Source organism: Equus caballus, chromosome 7 (genome assembly GCF_041296265.1).
Source record: "Equus caballus isolate H_3958 breed thoroughbred chromosome 7, TB-T2T, whole genome shotgun sequence".
Classification (NCBI taxonomy): domain Eukaryota; kingdom Metazoa; phylum Chordata; class Mammalia; order Perissodactyla; family Equidae; genus Equus; species Equus caballus.
The window spans coordinates 53,312,113-53,334,800 of NC_091690.1; the positions used below are offsets into that span (position 1 = coordinate 53,312,113).

Here is a 22,688-nt window from a genome sequence, read left to right on the forward strand (position 1 = left end):
GCCAATTGGCTAATTATGAGCTTTGTGCATTGAGTCCCCAAGGTCATACAACTGTAAATAATTGGCCAGTGCCTTCTGCCCTTTACTTTGTCAATTTTAGTATCGTGCATCTGTCTACATCTCCTCCCTTCGTGGGCATCTGCATCAGAAGGTCCCAGCCTGAGTCTGTCTTCCTGCCAGTCCTGAGGAGGGACCTTGAGCCTTCATTACACACCAGGCAGGAGAGGGGCAGTGAATCCATACTCTAGGTCATGCTCCAGCAGAGATGCAGCTCAGCCCAGTAAGTGCTGTGGGAGACAGTGATTGGAGGAGGGACTGTTAGGAGAATTATTTCGTCCTCAAGAAGATAAATGTGACAGTTGCTATAGACAGATGGGAGGGCACCAGTATACAAAATTTCCGATCAGAGACCTATAGAATATATTTTCTTGCTTCTGATGGGGGTGTGAGAACTCTTATTCAGAGTTATGCCTCTACCCTTACTGGTTTTGGCTCTGGTGGCATCTCCCCCACCACAGCAAAAAATGGGTTTCTTTAAACTTTCCCCTAAGCACTTCAAAATGATCATGAAGGTGATAAGGAGGATGATGATGAGGGGGATGAAATTAGCCATGCCATCATGTTTATTGAGGGCTTCCTAAGTGCCGGGGTCTGAGGTATGTGTTTTATGTATCTAGTTTGACTTTATCTGCATAATGTTTCCCAAATTATAAGTGCACACATTGTTATTATTTTACATAAGAGGAAATGAGCACAGCATTTTCTGTAATTTGTACCAGATCATGAGTTAGGAAGAGTTGAAGCCGTGTTTGAATCGGGGCAATCTGACTTCAGACTCAGGACATCTGGCCATTCTTCTCTCCTGCCAACAAACAGTCATTTCGCTTCCCAGTCAGTCCTGGCAGGGACTCCCTGTTTACTATGCTCTTCTCTTTAGGTATTTCTCATAGAACACACTGGAGAGCAGTAGGTAGCACTTGCTGCATCAACTATAGGAAGGATGGCTGAGATCACAGGCAGTGTTCGTAGAAAGTTTGCAAACAGTGATTCAGGGGAAATCTCTCTCTTGCCTCTGGCCCTGGAATTCACTTCAACTGTCCACTTCTTCCTCCGTTTTTATGATCAACCTGCTCAATCACAGGATGAGACATACAGTCAGTGTCTTGGAGTCCATTCCTACTCAGGAAATTGAAAACAGTTAAAAAATATATCTCAGATATACCTGTGGTTAAGACCTCTGTTCCTCTGCTTAAAACTTTCAGAAAGTCTGGAAATAATGAAGTTCTGTGCAGAGGACTCAAAGACTAACAATTTAATTTTGAATCCTGCCTGCTCTACTTACTATTAGCTTATTTTTGGGAAAGTTCTTAGTATCTCTAAGACTTAAGATTGTCATATGAGTTGGTTCCTAGTTGATACAACTCCACTGAATAAGAATTAAACAAATAATGGATGCCCTCTCCGTGATAAATATTTGATGAATGCGTAAAGCAAGGGCAAAATAAATTTTAGATATTTTATTACTAATAATGATAAGAGTAATTCTCATGTCATTTGACTTAAATATCTGGTGATCTAAAGTTATGGTTTTTCTACATCCCTGACAGGACATTTTACTATTGTTTATACAAGTACATTCTTAGTATAGGAAGAGCAATGACTGAGTCTTATTTATTTCTGTTTTCCAGAGCCTCTAACTTCTTGGCACAGAGGAGGCATCAAAAACAAAAAAGTCTCAGTTAAATATTGACTACACCCTTCTATTGTTCATTGAAACAACATGTGTACAATACGGCTTCCACATATTTGTCTGTTCATGCCTTTTCTGGAATGTCCCACAGGACTAGAGACAAGATAAAATATTGCTTTGTTTGTGTCTGTGTCATGGACTTTCTATGGGATCAATTACTTTCCATTTAATAGTATCTATAACATTCAATCGCTGAAAAATTATTGCAGAGATTTTCACAAACATATAAAGAAAAGAGGCAGAAATGAAGAAAGTGGTAAATCTTGTTGCATGGGCTCAGACACATTCTAGGATTTCACGTCATTCCCTGCTCCAGTGTGCTGAGACAGGAGAAGCTTTGACTTCTCTGCCATGTAATCCATAAAACATCATTAAATTTTTGCAATTGTTTTTCATTGCTAAATATTCTATTCTAATAATGATTGAAATTTTTTATTAAAAAATTGACCAAATATTTATTGAGTTCCAAATTTCCCTTAGGTTTACACATATTCCAGAGATGGGTGTTAGACTCTCCATTTCCAAGAAAAAACGGAAGCACAGAGAGGTTGAGAGATTTACACACCCTCCTCATATAGCAGGTAAAAGATTCAGGACTCAAACATTGATCTCCTTGTCCCTGCACCCTTCTCTGTCGGCCCCACTGTAGCTACTGCATAATTCTTTCCAAACCTACTTTGGTCCCACATGAGCAAGTGGAGGTAAAAGAATTGATTCATCGTCTTTTCATTCAGTGAGTCCACCTGTGGATTATGGATGTGAGCCAGTGGTTTATAGGGTCAATAATGGCATTAATGTGGTGGATTATAGGGTTTTCTATGAATAGTCATGCACTTTACAGTCAGTTTTGATATCTCAGATTGAAAATATTTCCTATACGAGAGAAAAGTTTCATATGGATTTATCATGGAATAATTATCACAAGAGAGACTTCGAGGATATTTTCAGTGGTATGCGTACCTTAAGAGTAAGAGAATGTAAAAGAAAGTAAAAGAAAATGATTTTTGTAGTAGGACAACAAATATAGACAATTACTAGTAAAATTTCACATGCATCAATTGTTAGATGTTAAAAAACTAATCCCCACTCACCTATTGTACACAAATTCTCACTTGTGTGATATAGAGATGGGCACAAGAATATTCATAGGATTGTTGTAAGAAGAAAGTGATATAAATAATAATATAATATAAGTATAAAATATATAATGTAAAATAAATATTTATTTAACACGAATAAGATAAATTAGGGGCCGGCCCCGTGGCCGAGTGGTTAAGTTCGCGCACTCCACCTCGGCGGCCCGGGGTTTTGCCAGTTTGGATCCTGGGCGTGGACATGGCACTGCTCATCAAGCCATGCTGAGGTGGCATCCCATATTCCACAGCTAGAAGGACCCACTCTACTATATACAACTATGTACTGGGGAGATTTGGGGAGAAAAAGCAGAAAAAAAAAAGATTGGCAACAGTTGTTAGCTCAGGTGCCAATCTTTAAAAAAAATTATAAATATTAGATTATAAATATACATTTTAAATTTGCTAATTTTTAATTAAAATACATAAATATAAACTAATAAACTGAATAAAATGATGTCTTCCCTTATGTAATAATGTACATCAACAAAATGTTTGAAGTAGTTGTATGTACTTCACAAAGAGACTTAAACACCATGTTGTGGTAAACAAGTACATTTCAGAGGCAACGTGTAGTACACTGTTTAGGTAAGTTTTTAAGAAAACTGGCTATGGATATATAAATTAATATTGACATTATACAAACATGACAAGAAAATATACCCATCAAATTCACGACACTGGTTGCCTTTGCGGGACAGGTATGCAGAAGAATGAGAATGAGCTGAGGTACCAGAAAAAGTCAAATTTTATCAGTAATGGTTCAAATCTCTATAAAATATGAGATGAAGCAAATATTATTAAATGTTTATATTTTTGGTATCAGTTGTGGGTATTGATGATAGTAATAATAGGTAACATTAATGGAGCATTTTCTAAGTGTTGGGACATATTCTAAGACAGTGTTTATCAATCCCAGATGCATGTTAGGATGAGCAAGAACCTCATGTGTAGAGGTCTTGAATAAATCGGTTCTAGGCTAAGGCTATGATATCCGTATATTTTAAAATAATCACAGGTAAATATATCAATCAGCTGGAACTGAGAACCACTGATCTAAACAATTTAACTGTTTTCTTAAAACTTTCTTACAATATTTCTATAAGGTATGTTCAATTATCCCAATTTTACAGATAAGGAAACAGCTGAGAAGCATTTATATTATTCTACTTTTGCATGTTTTTCTCAATTAAATCATAGTGTGACCTGCCAAAATAATAACAATGAATTACCTTCAGGTAGTTGAAATAAGAAAATTGCAGTCCCTGTATCAGGAAGGATTAAATGAAAATCTGTTAACTAGACATAAGAAGGCTGGGTCTTAAACCTGTGGGACCTCCCCTGGTGCTGAACTCAACTGTAAATAAGAGGGCTTATGATCAGAAAAACAAGACCAACATGTGTCTGAAAAGTGCTCAACATCACTAACCATCAGGGATATGCAAATAAAAATCACAATGAGATTTCACCTCACGTCTGTTAGAATGGCTGTGATTAAAAAAAAAAAAAGACTAGTGTTGGTGAGGATGTGGAGAAAAGGGAACCCTAGTGCACTGTTGATGAGAATGAATATTGGCACAGCCATTATGGAAAACAGTATGGAGGTTCCTCAAAAAGTTAAAAACTACTACTAATTAAAATGGAACTACCATATGATATAGCAATCCCATTTTTGGGTACATACCCAAAGGAAGTGAAATCAGTATCTCGAAGAGATCGCTGCACTCCCATGTTCATTGCAGTATTATTTGCAATAGCCAAGATATAAAAATGACTGCTGTCTAGTTGACAGAGGGATGGTTAAAGAAAATGTGATATATATATATGCATATATATGTATGTGTATATATATATTCATATCCACATATGCACACACTAGAATGTTATTCAGCCATAAAAAGAAGGAAATCCTACCATTTATGACAACATAGATGGACCTAGAGGACATTATACTTATTGAATTATGCTAGAAATAGAAAGCCAAATACTGTATGATCTGACTTACATGTGGAATCTAAGAAAACCAAATTTATAGAACCAAGGAGTAGAATTGTGCTTGTCAGGGGCTGACGGGGGGAAATGGGGAGATGTTGATCAAAGGGTACAAACTTTCAGTTAGAAATGAATAAGTTCTTGGGATCTAATATACAGCATAGTGGCTATAGTTAATTATTATGTTTTGAATACTTGAAATTTGCTAAGAGTAAATCTTAACTGTTCTCACCATACACAAAAGATGGTAAGTGTGTGAAGTGATGGATGTGTTAATTAATTTGGTTGTGGTAATCATTTAATATGTGTATTAAATCATCACACTGTACACCTTAAAAAAACCTTTATATTGTACCTCCTAAATGTAGACAATTTTTATTTGTCAATCAAACCTCAATAAAGCTGGAAAAAAATAAACAAGGAAACAAGATTATCAGGCCACTACTCAGAGTAGAGACCAAAAAAACAAAGAGTGGTTTCATACACAGGACCTTTTACTGAGATTGTATGGGGTTGATACAAATGAAACTGTGTAAAATAAAAAATTTTGAGAGTGTTTCTCAAATTTCATTATTGTTTAGTAGTTCACAGTTGCTTTGTACGCTAACATCTTGATAGTCGTCAAACTATATAATTATGTGCACTTAACTGAACCATATTTACCAAATTTGAAGTCCACCAAAGCCAAACATAGGAATTATATACTAAATGACACCTAACAGACAACCCTCATATTTGAGCAATCACTATTTCCATGAAGGAATGAAGACAGAAAACCAAAAAGGATAAAACTCCTGAAGATAACTATGAAAAAATACTTTCTGAATATGAACATTCAACTTCAATTTAGAATCCAGAATACACAGTCCTGCCTTTTATGGAGTGTTTTAATAAATATTCCAAATGAAGGGAATATCTAGCATTGTATTTGAATAAAATAAGGTATATTTAACTACTTCTTAATTTCTTTAAGTTCAAATGATTTTTTTTTCTTAAAGGGTCAAGGGTATTTATTATTCTATGTTTTTTTTCTTGAAGTAGGCTGTATTTTACTGTGATCATGGATTTATCTCAAATGTTTTTGCTCATCTGATACTCTTCAGTCGAGTGTCTTCAAAGTAAGTTTGTATAGAAAGAGATGAATAACACAGAAACCAATGAGAAAACAGTTCTAGGAAAATTGGATTTGAGACACTGAGAAATATAGTTGAAGGTACTGGGGTGTATTACCTCACAAGTGAATTGCTTAAATATGTGTCCAAAATATGGACACACTGCTGGGTGTCCATTTGCTTGTTTCCTTTCTTCCAACTCTTTTTTCTTGTTCCAAAGGTATCCAAGATACACAGAACCACAGAATCTAACAACTGTCACAGAATTCTTTCTCGTGGGACTCTCAGATGATCTGGAATGGCAGCCTTTGCTCTTTGGGCTGTTCCTGTTCATGTACCTGGTCACCATCTTTGGGAACCTGCTCATCATCCTGCTAGTCACCTTTGACTCCCACCTCAATACCCCCATGTACTTCTTCCTCTCCAACCTGTCCTTGGTTGACATTGGTTTCATCTCTACCACAGTCCCCAAGATGATTGTGGACATCCACACTCACAGCAGAGTCATCCCCTATATGGGCTGCCTGACACAGATGTCTTTTTTGATCCTTTTTGGATGTATGGATGGCATACTTCTGACTGCAATGGCATATGACCGGTTTGTGGCCATTTGTCACCCTCTGCACTATTCAGTCATCATGAACCCATGCCTCTGTGGCTTCTTAGTTTTGGCATCTTTTTTAATTAGCCTTTTGGACTCCCAGCTGCACTATTTGATTGTGTTACAACTTACTTGCTTCAAGGATGTGGAAATTTCTAATTTTTTCTGTGACCCTTCTGGACTCCTCAAACTTGCCTGTTCTGACATTTTCACCAATAACATAGTCATGTATTTTGTTGGCACCATCTCTGGTTTTCTTCCTATCTCAGGGATCTTTTTCTCTTACTATAAAATTGTTTCCTCCATTCTGAGGGTGCCTTCATCAGGTGGGAAGTACAAAGCCTTCTCCACCTGTGGCTCTCACCTGTCAGTTGTTTGCTTATTTTATGGAACAGCTATTGGAGTTTACCTTGGATCAACATTGTCACCTTCCCCCAGGAAAGATGTTACAGCCTCGATCATGTACACCATAGTCACCCCCATGCTGAACCCCTTCATTTACAGCCTGAGGAACAGGGACATCAAGAGTGCCCTGTGGAGACTCTACAGCAGACTAATCTAATCTCAGTATGTGCGCAATCCTTTCTGGAGTGTGGGTTGGAAAAATCAGCAAAACCAAACATGCAGACCAGTGAATACTGCTTCCTTGATCGCATTATTTTTTCATTCTCATGGTTTTCATTCCTCTCCATGTTTCATATATGAATATTACTTCTTTTGATTCATCTTTAATTGGATTGAGGGAGTGTTCTGGGACCCTGTGTGCATCATAATGAATGCATGAGAGGTTCTCTTCATTGCCTCTGGTATCCAGGTGAAATGCACGACTCTTTTGTCATATGCTTAAAATTTTCATCCTTTTCCATGGTTTCTGTGACTGTTCCATCAGAATTTTGCATCTGTCAAATCTATTTATTCAGGTAACACCTGACGATGCAGTTCACTGGTCTTCAATCATGGATTTTACTGGAATCCCCTGGTGGAGTTTTATAAATACTGATGACTGGGTCTCATCACCAGAGATTCTGATATAGTTGGACTGGTTCGTGTCTAGGTATGAGGGTTTCTTTTAAATCATCTGAGATGGTTCAGTTGTGATTTCTGAAAGAGATCAAGCTCATAAAGTTTAATATATGAAATAGCTTATTGTAGCTCCTGGCAATGTGGTTTTTCCAAATGTTTTCTTAAAATACGTTGTCCTTCAATGCCATAAAATTTTCATTTGTGCTGATTATTAAGCTATTGTATCTCTGCTCAAAACTCACCCTTCTATACTTGTTTTGGTGGTCCCAGACTGGGTCTCTTGAAATCACTGCTCTGGCTTTCTTGTTACGTACTTTTAATAATGCCCAGTAAATTTCACTAGACTCTAAAGTTAAGTTCACTACTTCCTTTACACCCCTAAGCCCTTGGGCTTTATTGGCTTCCATCTGGAACCACAATGTTCCATTTTTGCCTTTGTCTTGCAGTAGCTATTTAACCAACTCCTTGAACTCACTTCTCTTCATTGAAATAGTTTGCTTGATTTCTTTTTTCTTCACTGAACCCTGAAAGATAAATCATAACATGGAGAGAAAATATATTATGAGTTCTGTGTGGCTGGAGTATTGAAAAATGAGCTAATAAAGTAAAAGTGGTTTTAAATATATATCTTTGTTAAGAGTGTACAACTGAAATTTAAGTACTGGTAACATATTTCCAGTTGATGTGTGGCTCTAATAGTGTCTGAGGATCATTAAATCACAAATTTCATCATAAATAAATTGAATTTTGTCTTTCTTTTCTTTACCCTATGCAGGAAAGGTCCACGTTGTAAGCAAAGGTGAACTCTTTCCTTTTCCTAGTAGCGGTCTGGTTAGGACTTCACCTTATTACCATGCTTCCTTGACTTCTGTTATGGTAACTCACTCTTTGGGGTCCGTTTTTCTTCTTGAAAATGAATATCCATGTTTCCCTGGAGATGTCACACATAGTTTTTGGGTAGTGATATTGGTTCTTTGAAAACCTGTCCAACAACTAGTTTAATTTATTCTGCTGTTTTATTTCTAAAGTAAATCACCTATGAACTTCATTGATAAGGAACTTTGATGTTGGAGAAAGAAATGAACTTGAGAGATGATGAAGCCAGAGCAGTTAGTGGGAAAATATCACCCAATAAAAATTGCTGCAATTCTACATTTGCATATCCATTTTTGCAAGTCTGTGTGATAGCTAAAGGACCTTGGTAAGTGGGAAAGTATGTTGTCTTTTGATATCAAATGGTGATTCTCCCCAGTGTAACACTCTGGATTTTTTAAAAGATTTAGAGTTAGATTAGAAGAGTGCTGTTGATGGGTTAACACTAAGTTTGGTGTGACGATGCTTGATTAGAATAGGAAACACAGATAATAGAATGTGGGATATGAAGACACTCCACTGCCCAGATATTGACCCCCAAATTTAAAGCTTTTGGCAACTCAAAGTTCCTTTCTGAGCCTCCAAATCCTCAGCAGCAAATTAAATGCAATAGTGCTTACCTTCGAAGGCCATGCAATAATTACATATAGTTGCATCATGGACCAGTGAAATAGCAGTTTCCCAGTCAAATGCTAAATCCTATAGTAACATTAAGGAAGTTAATTTAACAAGCATTCCAGTAATTCATAAGTAACCTGATGTCACAAACTGTGTAACTTTAAGTATCATAATAACATTTCTATTTAAATTCCTCATCTGTAGAGTTATGGTAACAAGAGCACTTAATCGAGGCTGGCTGAAAAGATATTACCAAATGAACTGAATAAACTATTGTTTGGTATATAGTAGTGGATAATAAGAGCAAACTATCATAATCAATAATTAATAGGCTAGTGCATAGTTTCAACATATGGACTTTGGAGGCTAAAATTTGATTTGCAACATCTGCTCCTCTAACTTATTACCTGAGTACATTGAGATATATTTTTATAACTCTCATAGCTTCTAATGCTTCATTTTTAATAATATTTGGCTGAAAGCACCCTAGAATTAAACAGACAATATGCACATGGTAAGAACTAAGTAAATGTAGATGTCGTTATCATCATTATCTCCTCTAAGGCTGACGTATTTCTTTTTTCAACTTTACTGAGATACAACTGATATATAACATTGTGTAAGTTCAAGTGCAATGTGTTGACTTGATATGCTTGTACGTTGCAAAGTGACTACCACCATAAAGTTAGCTAACACTTCCATCACATCACATAATTACCATTTCTTTTTTATTGTGAGAACATTTAAGATATATTCTCTTAGCAACTTTCAAGTATATAACATATTATTGTTAGCTGTAGTCGCCATACTCTACATTAGATCCCCAGAAATTATTCATCTTATAATTGGAAGTTTCTACCCTTTGACCAACATCTCCCCATTTCCCCCACCCACCATCCCCTGGCAACCACCATTCTACTCTTTGTTTCTAAGGATTTGGCTCTTTTAGGTTCCACATATAAGAGATATCATGCAGTGTTTATCTTTCTCTATCTGACTTATTTCACTTATCATAATCCCCTTGAGTGTGTCCTGTGCCTAGTGACTTGCTTCCAACCAATGCAACATGACAGAACTGATGAGATATCACTTTTGAGATCTGAGTACAAAAAGACTCTGGCTTTCATCTTTCCGGCCGTTGTTTCTCTGTTACCTGTCTGCTTGTTTTGATGGAAGCCAACTGCCACGTGTGAACTTCCCCATGAGAGACCCATGTGGCAGAGAACTGAGGAAGGCCTCTGGCCAATACTCCACAAAGAACTGTATCCTTCCAAAAGCCATGTGAGAGGGCATGGGACAGGTCCTCTCTGAGTCAAACTTTGAGGTGACTGCACACCTAGCTTACATCTTGATTGCAGTCTTGTTAGACACCGTGGTTTATTTAAGAGAAGTCGTAACTTATAATAAGAACATAAAAGTCAATAGTTTTCTTTTTTTTATTGTTATTGATAGGTTACAATCTTGTGAAATTTCAGTTGTACATTAATGTTTGTCAGTCATGTTGTAGGTGCACCAATTCACCCTTTGTGCCCACCCCCCACCCCACCTTTCCCCTGGTATCCACTAAACTGTTCTTATTCCATAATTTTAAATTCCTCATATGAGTGGAGTCATACACAGATTATCCTTCTCTCGCTGGCTTATTTCACTTAACATAATTCTCTCAGGGTCCATCCATGTTATTGCAAATGGAATGATTTTGTTCTGTTTTACAGCTGAGTAGTATTTTATTGTATATATGTACCACATCTTCTTTATCCATTCGTCTGTTGCTGGACACTTAGGTTGCTTCCACGTCTTGGCTATTGTAAACAGTTCTGCAATAAACATTGGGGTGCATAGGACTTTTGGGATTGCTGACTTCAAGCTCTTTGGATAAATACCCAGTAGTGGGATGGCTGGATCGTATGGTAGTTCTATTTTTAGTTTTTTGAGGAATCTCCATACTGTTTTCCATAGTGGCTGCACCAGTTTGCATTCCCACCAGCAGTGTATGAGGGTTCCTTTTTCTCCGCAACCTCTCCAACATTTGTTGCTATTAGTTTTAGATATTTTTGTCATTCTAACGGGTGTAAGGTGATATCTTAGTGTAGTTTTGATTTACATTTCCCTGATGATCAGCGATGATGAGCATCTTTTCATGTGCCTATTGGCCATCAGTATATCTTCTTTGGAGAAATGTCTGTTCATGTCTCCAGCCCATTTTTTGATTGGGTTGTTTGATGTTTTGTTGTTGAGTTGCGAGAGTTCTTTATATATTATGGATATTAAGCCTTTGTCAGATATATGACTTGCAAATATTTTTTCCCAGTTAGTGGGTTTTTTTGGTTTCAATCCTGTTTTCATTTGCCTTGAAGAAGCTCTTTAATCTGATGAAGTCCCATTTGTTTATTCTTTCTATTGTTTCCCTTCTCTGAGAAGTCATGGTGTCCGAAAAGATCCTTTTAATACTGATGTCAAAGAGTGTACTGCCTACATTTTCTTCCAGAAGCCTTATGGTTTCAGGTCTCACCTTTAGGTCTTTGATCCATTTTGAGTTTATTTTGGTGAATGGTGAAAAAGAATGGTCAATTTTCATTCTTTTACATGTGGCTTTCCAGTTTTCCCAGCACCATTTGTTGAAAAGACTTTCTTTTCTCCATTGTATGCCCTCAGCTCCTTTGTCAAAGATAAGCTGTCCATAGATGTGTGGTTTTATTTCTGGGCTTTCAATTCTGTTCCATTGATCTGTGCACCTGTTTTTGTACCAGTACCATGCTGTTTTGATTACTGTAGCTTTGTAGTATGTTTTGAAGTCAGGGATTGTGATGCCTCCCGTTTTGTTCTTTTTTCTCAGGATTGCTTTAGCAATTCGGGGTCTTTTGTTGCCCCATATGAATTTTAGGATTCTTTGTTCTAATTCTGTAAAGAATGTCATTGGGATTCTGATTGGGATGGCGTTGAATCTGTAGATTGCTTTAGGTATAATGGACATTTTAACTATGTTTATTCTTCCAATCCATGTGCATGGAATGTCTTTCCATCTCCTTATGTCGTCATCCAATTCTCTCAGAAAGGCCTTCTAATTTTCATTATATAGGTCCTTCACTTCCTCAGTTAAATTTACCACAAGGTATTTTATTCTTTTTGTTGCGATTGTGAATGGTATTGTATTCTTGAGTTCTTTTTCTGTTGGTTCATTACTGGAGTATAGAAATGCTGCTGATTTATGCAAATTGATTTTATACCCTACAACTTTGCTGTAGTTGTTGATTACTTCTAACAGTTTTCCAATGGATTCTTTGGGGTTTTCTATATATAAGATCATGTCATCTGCAAACAGCAAGAGTTTCACTTCTTCCCTCCCTATTTGGATTCCTTTTATTCCTTTTTCTTGCCTGATTGCTCTGACCAGGACCTCCAGTACTATGTTAAATAAGAGTGGTGATAGAGGGCATCCTTGTCTCGTTCCTGTTTTCAGGGGGATGGCGTTCAGTTTTTGCCCATTGAGTATGATGTTGGCTATGGGTTTGTCATATATGGCCTTTATTATGTTGAGGTAGTTTCCTTCTATGCCCATTTTGTTCAGAGTTTTTATCATAAATGGCTGTTGGATCTTGTCAAATGCCTTCTCTGCATCTATTGAGATGATCATGTGGTTTTTATTCCTCAGTTTGTTGATGTGGTGTATCACGTTGATTGATTTGTGGATGTTGAATCATCCCTGTGTCCCTGGTATGAATCCCACCTGATCATGATGTATGATTCTTTTGATGAATTGCTGAATTCTGGTTGCCAAAATTTTGTTTAGAATTTTTGCATGTATGTTCATCAGTGATATTGGCCTGTAGTTCTCTTTTTTCGTGGTGTCCTTGTCAGGTTTTGGTATCAGCGTGATGTTGGCCTCATAGAATGTGTTAGGAAGTGTTCCATCTTCCCTAATTTTTGGAATAGCTTGAAAAGGATAGGTATTAAATCCTCTCTGAAAGTTTGGTAGAATTACCCAGGAAAGCCATCTGGTCCTGTGGTTTTTATTCTTTGGGATGTTTTTGATTGCTGTTTCAATCTCTTTCCTTGTGATTGGTCTGTTCAAATTGTCTGCCTCTTCTTGAGTGAGCTTTGGGAGATTGTAGGAGTCCAAGAATTTATCCATTTCCTCTAGGTTATCCATTCTGTTGGCATATAGTTTTTTGTAGTATTCTCTTATAATCTCTTGTATTTCTGCAGAGTCTGTTGTTATTTCTCCTTGCTCATTTCTGATTTTGTTTATTTGAGCTTTCTCCCTTTTTTTCTTTATAAGTCTGGCTAGTGGTTTGTCAATTTTATTTATCTTCTCAAAAAACCAGCTCTTTGTCTCATTGATCCTTTCTACTGCCTTTTTGGTTTCAATAGTATTTACTTCTGCTCTGATTTTTATTATTTCTGTCCTTCTGCTGACTTTGGGCTTCATTTGTTCTTTTTTCTCTAGTTCAGTTAGGTGTGCTTTAAGGTTGCTTATTTGGGATTTTTCTTGTTTGTTAAGATGTGCCTGTATTGCGATGAATTTTCCTCTTAATACAGCTCTTGCTGTATCCCACATGAGTTGGTATGGCATGCCATCATTTTCATTTGTTTGCAGGTATTTTTTTATTTCTTCTTTAATTTCTTCAATGATCCATTGCTTGTTCAGTAGTGTGTTGTTTAGTCTCCACATCTTTGTGCCTTTCTCAGCTTTTTTCTTGTAATTAATTTCTAGCCTTATAGCACTATGATCTGAGAAGATGCTTGTTATTATTTCAATTTTTTTAAATTTGTAGAGGCTTGCCTTGATTCCAAACATATGGTCTATCCTAGAGAATGTTCCATGTGCACTTGAGAAGAATGTGTATTCAGCTCTTTCAGGGTGAAGTGATCTATATATGTCTATTAAGTCCAATTGTTTTAGTTTTTAGCTCCACTATTTCTTTGTTGATTTTCTGTCTGGATGATCTGTCCATTGATGTGAGTTGGGTGTTGAGGTCCCCTACTATTATTGTGTTGTTTTTAACATCTTCCTTTAGGTCTGTTAATAGTTGCTTTATGAATCTTGGTGCTGCTGTGTTGGGTACATAGATATTTATAAGCGTTATTTCTTCTTGATGAAGTGTCCCTTTGGTCATTATATATTGTCCCTCTGTGTCTCTCTTTACCTGTCTTATTTTGAAATCCACTTGGTCTGATATGAGAATTGCAACACCTGCCTTTTTTTCCTTGCTATTTGCTTGAAGTATTGTCCTCCACCCCTTCACCCTGAGTCTGTGTTTGTCCTTGGGGCTGAGGTGTGTTTCCTGGAGGCAACAAATTGTTGGATCGTGTTCTTTAATCCATTTTGCCACTGTGTGTCTTTTTATTGGAGAGTTCAATCCATTCACATTGAGAATGATTATTGATGCATGTGGACTTAGTGCTGTTAATCTGTCGCTCATTATCATGTTTTCCTGCATTTCTCTTCCTGTTTGCTTTAGACTACCCATTTAATACTGCAATTTCTTATGCTGGGTTTCTTAGATTTTTCCTTATTTATGACTTGTGACTCTGTTCTGTACTTTATTTTAGTGTCTACCTTGAAGTTTGTATTTAGAATCTCGTGTATAATATAGTCTATTCTCTGGTGGTCGCTTACCTACTTGACCAATACTGATTTAGACCCTTTGCTCTTCCCCTCCTAAATAATTATTTTAATTTTTTATTCCAACTCATCTTATTAATTGGTAGTTAGAGTGCTAAGATCGTCCCTGTTTTGGTAGTTTCCTTACCTTTACCCTAATGCTATAATTGAATATTTGCTATCCTGTTCTGGTTCTATCCATCGGTCTCCCTAGTCTGTGGATTGTGACCCCTTTCTCCCTTTTTTCTTTTTTCAGGTATGAGAGCCTTCTTGAGGATTTCTTGTAATGGAGGGCTTTTAGTTACAAATTCCCTTAACTTTTGTTTGTCTGGAAAAGATTTAATTTCTCCCTCATATCTGAAGGAAATTCTTGCTGGATAGAGTATTCTTGGCTGAAGATTTTTATCCTTTAAAGCTTTGAATATGTCACTCCATTCTCTCCTAGCTTGTAAGGTTTCTGTAGAGAAATCCGCTTACAGTCTGATAGGGGCTCCTTTATAGGTTATTCTCTTTTATTTTCTTACTTCCCTGAGTATTCTTTCCTTATCTTTCCTTTTTGCCAACTTTACTACTATGTGCCGTGGGGTAGCTCTTTTTACATTGACAAATCTAGGAGATCTAAAACTCTCCTCTACACACATTTCTCTGTCGATCCCTAGATTTGGGAAGTTCTCTTCAATAATTTCGTTAAGCACACTTTCTGCTCCATTTTCCTTTTCCATATTCTCGGGAATTCCTATTATCCTTATGTTCTTACTCCTCATTGAATCCATTATCTCTCAGAGATTTTCCTCATTTTTTTTAATTCTTAGTTCTCTTTCTTCCTCTGTCTGGCGCCATTCAGCCTGTCTATCTTCGATTATGCTAATTTTCTCCTCTATGTTGTCTACACGGGCATTCAGGGAATCCCTATTCTGTTTTATCTGGTCCATTGTGTTTTTCATCTCAAGTAATTCTGTTTGATTCTTCTTTATAATTTCAATCTCTTTTGTGAAGTAACTCCAGAACTCGGCTTGTTTCTCTATTTTTCTCTCTACCTCATTGAGTTTTTTGATTATAGCTGCTCTGAACTCATTATCACTTAGTATACCTAATTCCAAATCCTCAGGACTTAATTCTATGTTTTTATTGTTTTCCTTCTGGTCTGGGGCTTGTATAAATTGCTGGATGGTAGAGGAGCGGTTTTTTCGCATGGTGGTAGAATTCAGTTGCAGTTACAGCCTGTCGCCACTATATGGGGGTCAAGAGCCGTGTGTTATGAGCTCTCCGCCTTGGGGCAAGATGGCTGCACCCACTGGCTTTGCGGGGGTGGGGGGGGCGGGGGGACGGGGGAAGGGGCTGTTACTCACATGCCCCGGTCTGAACCCAGGCTTCATGCCTGTGACTCCTCTTCCCAGAGTCATTGTCTCCACTGGAGGATTCATACCTGAGTCTATCTTCCTGTCAGTCCTGAGAACAGAGGCTCACCCCTCATCATTCACCAGGCCGGAGAGGGCAGTGGATCCAATCTGCTAAGTCATGACCCGGAAGAGATACAGCACAGACCAGTGAGTGCCCAGGGAGATGGTGGATGGAAGAAGGATTATAGAAGATCTTGTTTCCTCATTATCAGAAGAAGCAAGACAATTGAGATAGCCAGATGGGAGGGCATCAATATGCAAGTTTCAGCTCAGAGGCCAATGAAGTTTATGTTATTTTTTCTGTTGGGGATTTCGTAATTGTCTTTCAAAATGCTTCTTTCCTCCACCACCATGTCTAGCTTCCATAGGCATCACTCACACCACAGCAGGAAATGGATTTCTCCAAACCATCCCCTAAGTGCTCCAAAATGATCATGAATCTGATGATTATGATCACGATGGTGATGAGGAGAATAAGCATGATATTATGAAGCTTTATTGAGGGTTTCCTATGATGGCCTTCAAGCTATGTGCTCTGTAGCTTTTAAATTTTCATCTCCGTAATCATCCCCAAGATATAGATGCACACATTATCATAATTATACACTTGAGGAAAGGATTACAGTATTTTTATTTAATTTGAACCATGTCCTGAGGTAAAAATGGGTTGAGTCAGGTTTGGATTTGAGCAGCAAGACTCTATTCACAGGGCACAGGACAATGTCTTTCCTTAAAATTTAGTTTTATGTCATCATTGAACCCTTGAGATGTGGCTAGTCCAAACTGAGATACGCTCAGTATGGAATACTAGATTTTGAAGACATACCAAAACATGTAAAATATCTCAATTTTGTATATTGGTAAAACTACATTAGTTTTTCTATATTGGGTTAAATAAAATGTTAAAAAAAAACAAACCAAACAATGTACTCAAACTTTTCTTTCTCTGTCCAGGTCACTCCAGGCAGAATGCTTGCAGGGAAATGACTGAGTCTTATTCATTTCTGATATCCCAACACCTACACTGTGGTTGGCACAGCATAGGCAACCAAAACAAAATATTTATGTATGTAAAAATCTCTTTTAAATATTGATTACCATTTGTTGTTTCACAGGAACACAGCATAATCAATGTGGCTTCCACACACTGGAGGCTTTCCTGCCTGGGCTTTTATCCCTTCTGGGGATGTCCTGTATGACTAAGGAAATGAGTAAGATTGGTCCTCTCCCTCCAAGCACTCTTCCCAGAGTGAGAAATTAGTCAAACCTGAGGAGGAGGGTCATGGGAACCTCCAATTTGTATCCAAGTTGAACAGAAGTTGTGGGTAACTTGAGGACCTACTACTTATCTTGTTTTATTTTTTTTGAGTATGATTAGCCCTGAGCTAACATCTGCCACCAATCCTCCTCCTTTTGCTGAGGAAGACTGGCCCTGAGCTACCATCCGTGCCCATCTTCCTCTGCTTTATATGTGGGACGCCTACCACAGCATGGCTTGCCAAGCAGTGCCATGTCTGCACCTGGGATCCAAACCAGCGAACCCCAGGCCACCAAAGTGGAATGTGTGCACTTAACTGCTGCACCACCGGGCTGGCCCCAAGGGACCTATTACTCTTGATTGACATCTGAATTGGAAGCAGTATTGGGGACTGAGCCCTTAACCTGTGGGATCTGACACTCTAGGCAGATTGTGTCAGAAGTAAAATAAATTGTAAGACATACAGGGACTGTGAGGAAATTCCCCCACATTTGGTGACCAAAAGTGTCAGAAGTGAAGGGTTATGTGTGAGAGTAAAGGAGACAGAACAGGATGTGAAAAACTGCTTAGGTGTTTCCTATACAGTGCCAAAGACTTAATTTAATTTTAATTTAGTCAGAATGTCTATGCCCATTCTAGGATTTTTGAGGGCAATGGGTGCTGTTGAAATAGGGAATTCAGGCAAGAAAATAATACCAATGGCAAAGATGAGGCATAATTTTTGTCCTCTAATTTTATGTTCAAGAACCTCCCTAAGATTATAGGGAGTACTTTATTCAAATTTAGTGGGATCCCCAGCAGTAATTTGAGTGCCGGTATTCATTGAGGACACAAAGCTTTGCCCATTGATGCTTTTCAGCAGATATTAAAACTAATTCAGAACCTGCATTGAAGAGATGCCAGAGCTAATCAGTGCCATTTCATTTTTCGTTCTATAAATTCTTTTAATAAATGTTGGACTTCCAATGGGGTCAAATTGTACACTTCTGTTTCAGTTTTCTGTTTCCTCCTTCATGTCCAGATTTCTTTCTGTCTCTTCTTTTTCTCTCTTTATGTATTTATTTTCTATCACTAGATATACTACAAAGGAGGTCTTCTCTATCCTGCTCATATTTATAAATTTCTTTCTCCAGAGATCCTCCAATCAGTGTCTTCAGGGTTAGGGACCTCCTCCATGATAATGGTTGTTTTATGGGGTTTATATACCCTGTGTTTAAATCAGGTATGAATTAACTCCTTTCCTGGGCTACAGGGATGCCATGGGTGTTTCTCCCCATAACCCTGAGGAACTGAATTTTTGTTGTGACAAAGGCATGTGGTAACAGTTGCAGCAGGGCTGTTTATAGATCCTGATCTGTTTTTAGAAGCGCAGGCCTCAGCATGACACACAATAGCTGCTTTCTTTCTTCTTCTCCTCCGTCTCCTTCTTCTCCTTCTTCTCTTCTTTCCTCTTCCTATTCCTTCTCCTCTTCCTCCTCTTTCTCCTTCTCCTTCTCCTTCTTGTTCTCCCTCTCCCTCCCCGTCTCCCTTTCCCTCTCTCTCTCTTCTTCTCCCTCCCTCTCTCTCTCTCTTGCTCACTCTCTCCTAATTCCCTAAAGACCACTCTTTCATGAGAAACCACTCAGTGGACCTGTATCTTGCTCAGGGTGTACTCTTTCCACCCACAAGGGCCAATGCCTGGCTGAAACACACAAACCAATCAGGGTAAGAGTCTTTCCCTTGACCCTAGTGTCAATAACAGCTTCATTCCAAGACATACAGATAGATCTGAGCTGAGACACAAGACGTAGGGCTACATTAAGGAAGGACCCAATCCCATACCCTTGTCTCTAAGAGACAAGTAACTATCAAAACATCTACATTAGGTAAGTTATATCTATAAGAGAAGATTGTGTTACCAAACACAAACACAGGTTCATTACCCAATACACAGGAAAGTCAAATGACCAAAATATCAAGCTTGTGGGAAGGAAATAGATTTATTATCAAAAGGCAGCCAGATGAGGAGACGGGAGCTAAAACTCAAATCCACCTCCTTGAAGGGAAAAGGTAGGGGTTTTTATGTGGGCTTTTAGGTATGGAAGGGGGAGCATGTGGCTTTGCTGGTTGGCACCTTCCCACCAGCCTGTATTTGGCAAAGAAGATGGAATGTCTTTTTCCTTGAGTGTCTGGACTTTTATGATGACTTCTCATTCTCAGCCTGCATTTGGCCTTGTTAGGCTGAATATCTGTTCTTCTTGAGGTTTGGACTTTGACTTCCTGGGAAAAATAGCTCATTCATATACTAAGGAGGGACAGAAGGACCTGGGTAGATTTAAAAAACAGTTGATTATGCTGAGTATGCCCAGGTGCAGTTAGCAAAGCTTATCTCAAATTTTTTTTCCTCTCTTTTTCTATCCCGGGGAAGATTTAACCCCTTCATTCTTGGTTTCAATTGGAAGGATTCAACAAATGCAGCAGAATGCAGAACAGTCCAAAAGGTAAGCTTCTAGGAGGCAGTAGCTCAAAGTACATGTTTATCATCAGGGAGCAGAGCCAGGGAGCAAGCCAGAGCAAGAGAAGAAAAACCTCTGAGGGTGGCAGTCATTGTCTCAGTGCCCCATGTGCTACATCAAGTGTAGTGGACACTCTGCAGAAATACGATGGACCTCCACTTCCATGGACATCAAAATTTGGCAGATGTTGAGGCTGATAACGCCAACACACAAGGGGGTTTAAAAAGTTTATTCAACATATAAAGATCTCCCTGTCGGGGGGCGGCCCAGTGGACAAGTGGCTAAGTTCTGGCATTCTGCTTGGGGTCTGGGTTTCACCAGTTCCCAGGCGCAGATATGGCACCCCTCATCAGGCCATGTTGAGGTGGCGTCCCACATTGCACAACAAGAGGCATTCACAACTAGAATATACAACTATATACTGGGGGGCTTTGGGGAGAACAAAAAGAAGAAGAAAAAAAAGAAGATTGGCAACAGTTGTTACCTCAGGTGCCAATCTTTAAAAAAAAGAAAAGATCTCCCTGTCTCGGGGAAGCATAGCAGGCCTTCTAAGCTGGTCTGAAATGATACAAGAGTTCAAAGAAAGTGGCTGGCTTGGGTTTTTTTAATTGTAGTTTTGGTGTGGGTTCCCAGTGAGAGTTCCTGTACATGTGCATGGGCTTATGAGGTTTGAATCTCTCTCTGTTGCTGAAAGAGGACAGACCCAGGCTTTCTTCTTTTTTTTAAATTAAGGCGTAATTAACATACAATATTATATTAGTTTCAAGTATACAACTGATTCAGTATTTGTGTATATTGTGAATTGATCACCCCAATGAGTCTAGTTAACATCCATCACCATACATAGTTACCAATTTTTTTTTCCTGTGCTGACAACTTTAAGATCTACTCTGTTAGCAACTTTCAAACATGCAATACAGTATTGTTACTATAGTCACCATGGTGTACATTACATCCCCAGGACTCATTTATTACAACTGGAGGACATGGTCTTTTTTATCAGCTAGCCTAGATAGTGAGCAGAAACAGAAGAGGCATGATTTAAAAACTGTTAGCAGCCAAACGTCACACTCAAAAAATGGAGTCAGGCATTTTATTACATAGTTCTTATAGGGTTTTTATATGTAGTCCAAATCAAGAGAATTAATTGCCCTGCATATGAATAAAATAAAGTACATTTGAATGCTTATTAATGTCCTTTAATTATAACAATCTTTTCTCTAAAGGAGTTGATATTTCTCATTCCTTTTGTTTCCATCAAAGAAGGGAACTACTATGTTAGTATGTCCATGGATTTTTAAAATCTCTAAGTATCCTGTGCCTCTGAATTTTCAGCCCTGTCTTTCTAAAGTGGGTGCACATAGAGACAGGTGAATGGAGCAAAAGCCAATGAGAACAGAGTTCTAGGAAGAATATGTTTGCCACAGCTGAGAAATATGGCTAAGGGGTATGGTCCTCAAGTATGAATACTTAATCTATGAATTGCTTGAATGCAAAATATAGACACTCTTATGGGTACCCGTATACTTCTTTACTTTATATCGACTCTCTTTTATTTTCCAAAAGGTGTCTCTGCTATGTGGAATCCCAGAATCTAACAGGAGTCTTGGATTTCCTATTTCTTGGGCTCTCAGATGATCCAGAACTGCAACCTCTAATCTTTGGCCTGTTCCTGTGAATGTACTTGGTCACTGTGCTGGGGACTCTGCTGATCATCCTGGCTGTCAGCTCTGACTCCCACCTCCACACCCCCATGTACTTCTTCCTCTGCATCCTATCCATGGCTGACCTTAGTTTTATTGCTACTGCGATCCCAAAGATTATTTCAGACTTTCTAACTCATAGCAGAGTCATCTCCTATGTGGGCTGCCTGATTCAGTTGTCTTTTTAAAATCTTTTTGGATGTTTGGACAGTTTACTCTTAACTCCGATGGCCTATCATCGATTCATAGCTATGTTTTCTTATCCCCTGCACTACCTGATCATGATGAACCCACACCTCTATAGCTTGCTGTTTCTGGTGTCTTGTTGATCAGCCGTTTGGACTCCCAGCTGCACTGCTTAATGACATCACAACTTACCTTTTGCACGAATGTGGAAATTCCTCATTTCTTCTGTGATCCTCCTCAACTCTTCAAGCTTGCCTGTGACAATACCTCCACCAATAAAATATTAACCTATTTTATTGGTGCCATCTTTGGTGGTATTCCAGTCTCAGGGATCCTTTTCTCTTACACTTGAATTATTTCTTCCATTCTGGGAGTGCCAACAACAGGTGGGAAGTACAAAGCCTCCTCCATCTGTGGCCTCTCATCTCTCAGTTGTTTGCCTATTTTATGGAACAGGCCTTGGGATGTACCTCAGTTCTCCTGTTTCACATTCCCCCAGGAAGGATATGGTGGCCTCAGTGATGTACACTGCAGTCACTCCCATGCTGAACCCCTTCATCTTCAGCCTGAGGAACAGGGACATCAAGAAGGCCATGTAGAGGCATCTCAACAGAACAGCCTAGACTCAATATTGGGCCACTTTTTGTTTTGTGGATTAGAAATGACAGAAAAACTAAATGTCTAGAATTGGCAGGCATGCCTGTTTGGTCACATAATTTTTGTAGCTCGTGGTTTTCATTCATCTTGATTTATCATATCTGAAATTTTTTTTTTTTTGGCACATCTTTGGTGGGATGAAGGGAGTATTCTGGGATCCCACATGTGTCAAAATCACTGCACAATCTTTGGAATCTTCTGTGTTTGTCACCTATGACCCAGGCATCCTGTAGAAATTCAGAACTCTCTTTTTAAATATATATACAGTTCTCAACGATTTTC

At 38.4% G+C, this 22,688-nt stretch overlaps 1 protein-coding gene and 1 pseudogene across 1 annotated transcript; both read left to right on the forward strand.

The window, feature by feature from the left end:
- Positions 1–6,205: 6,205 nt before the first annotated feature.
- OR7E225 (olfactory receptor family 7 subfamily E member 225) lies at positions 6,206–8,351 on the forward strand (the record flags this gene model as incomplete). The annotated part of the gene is made up of 1 exon (XM_014741520.3): positions 6,206–8,351. A coding segment is annotated over one exon (945 nt), but the record flags the coding sequence as incomplete, so codon positions are not given.
- On the forward strand, positions 21,395–22,348 carry OR7E232P (olfactory receptor family 7 subfamily E member 232, pseudogene; annotated as a pseudogene).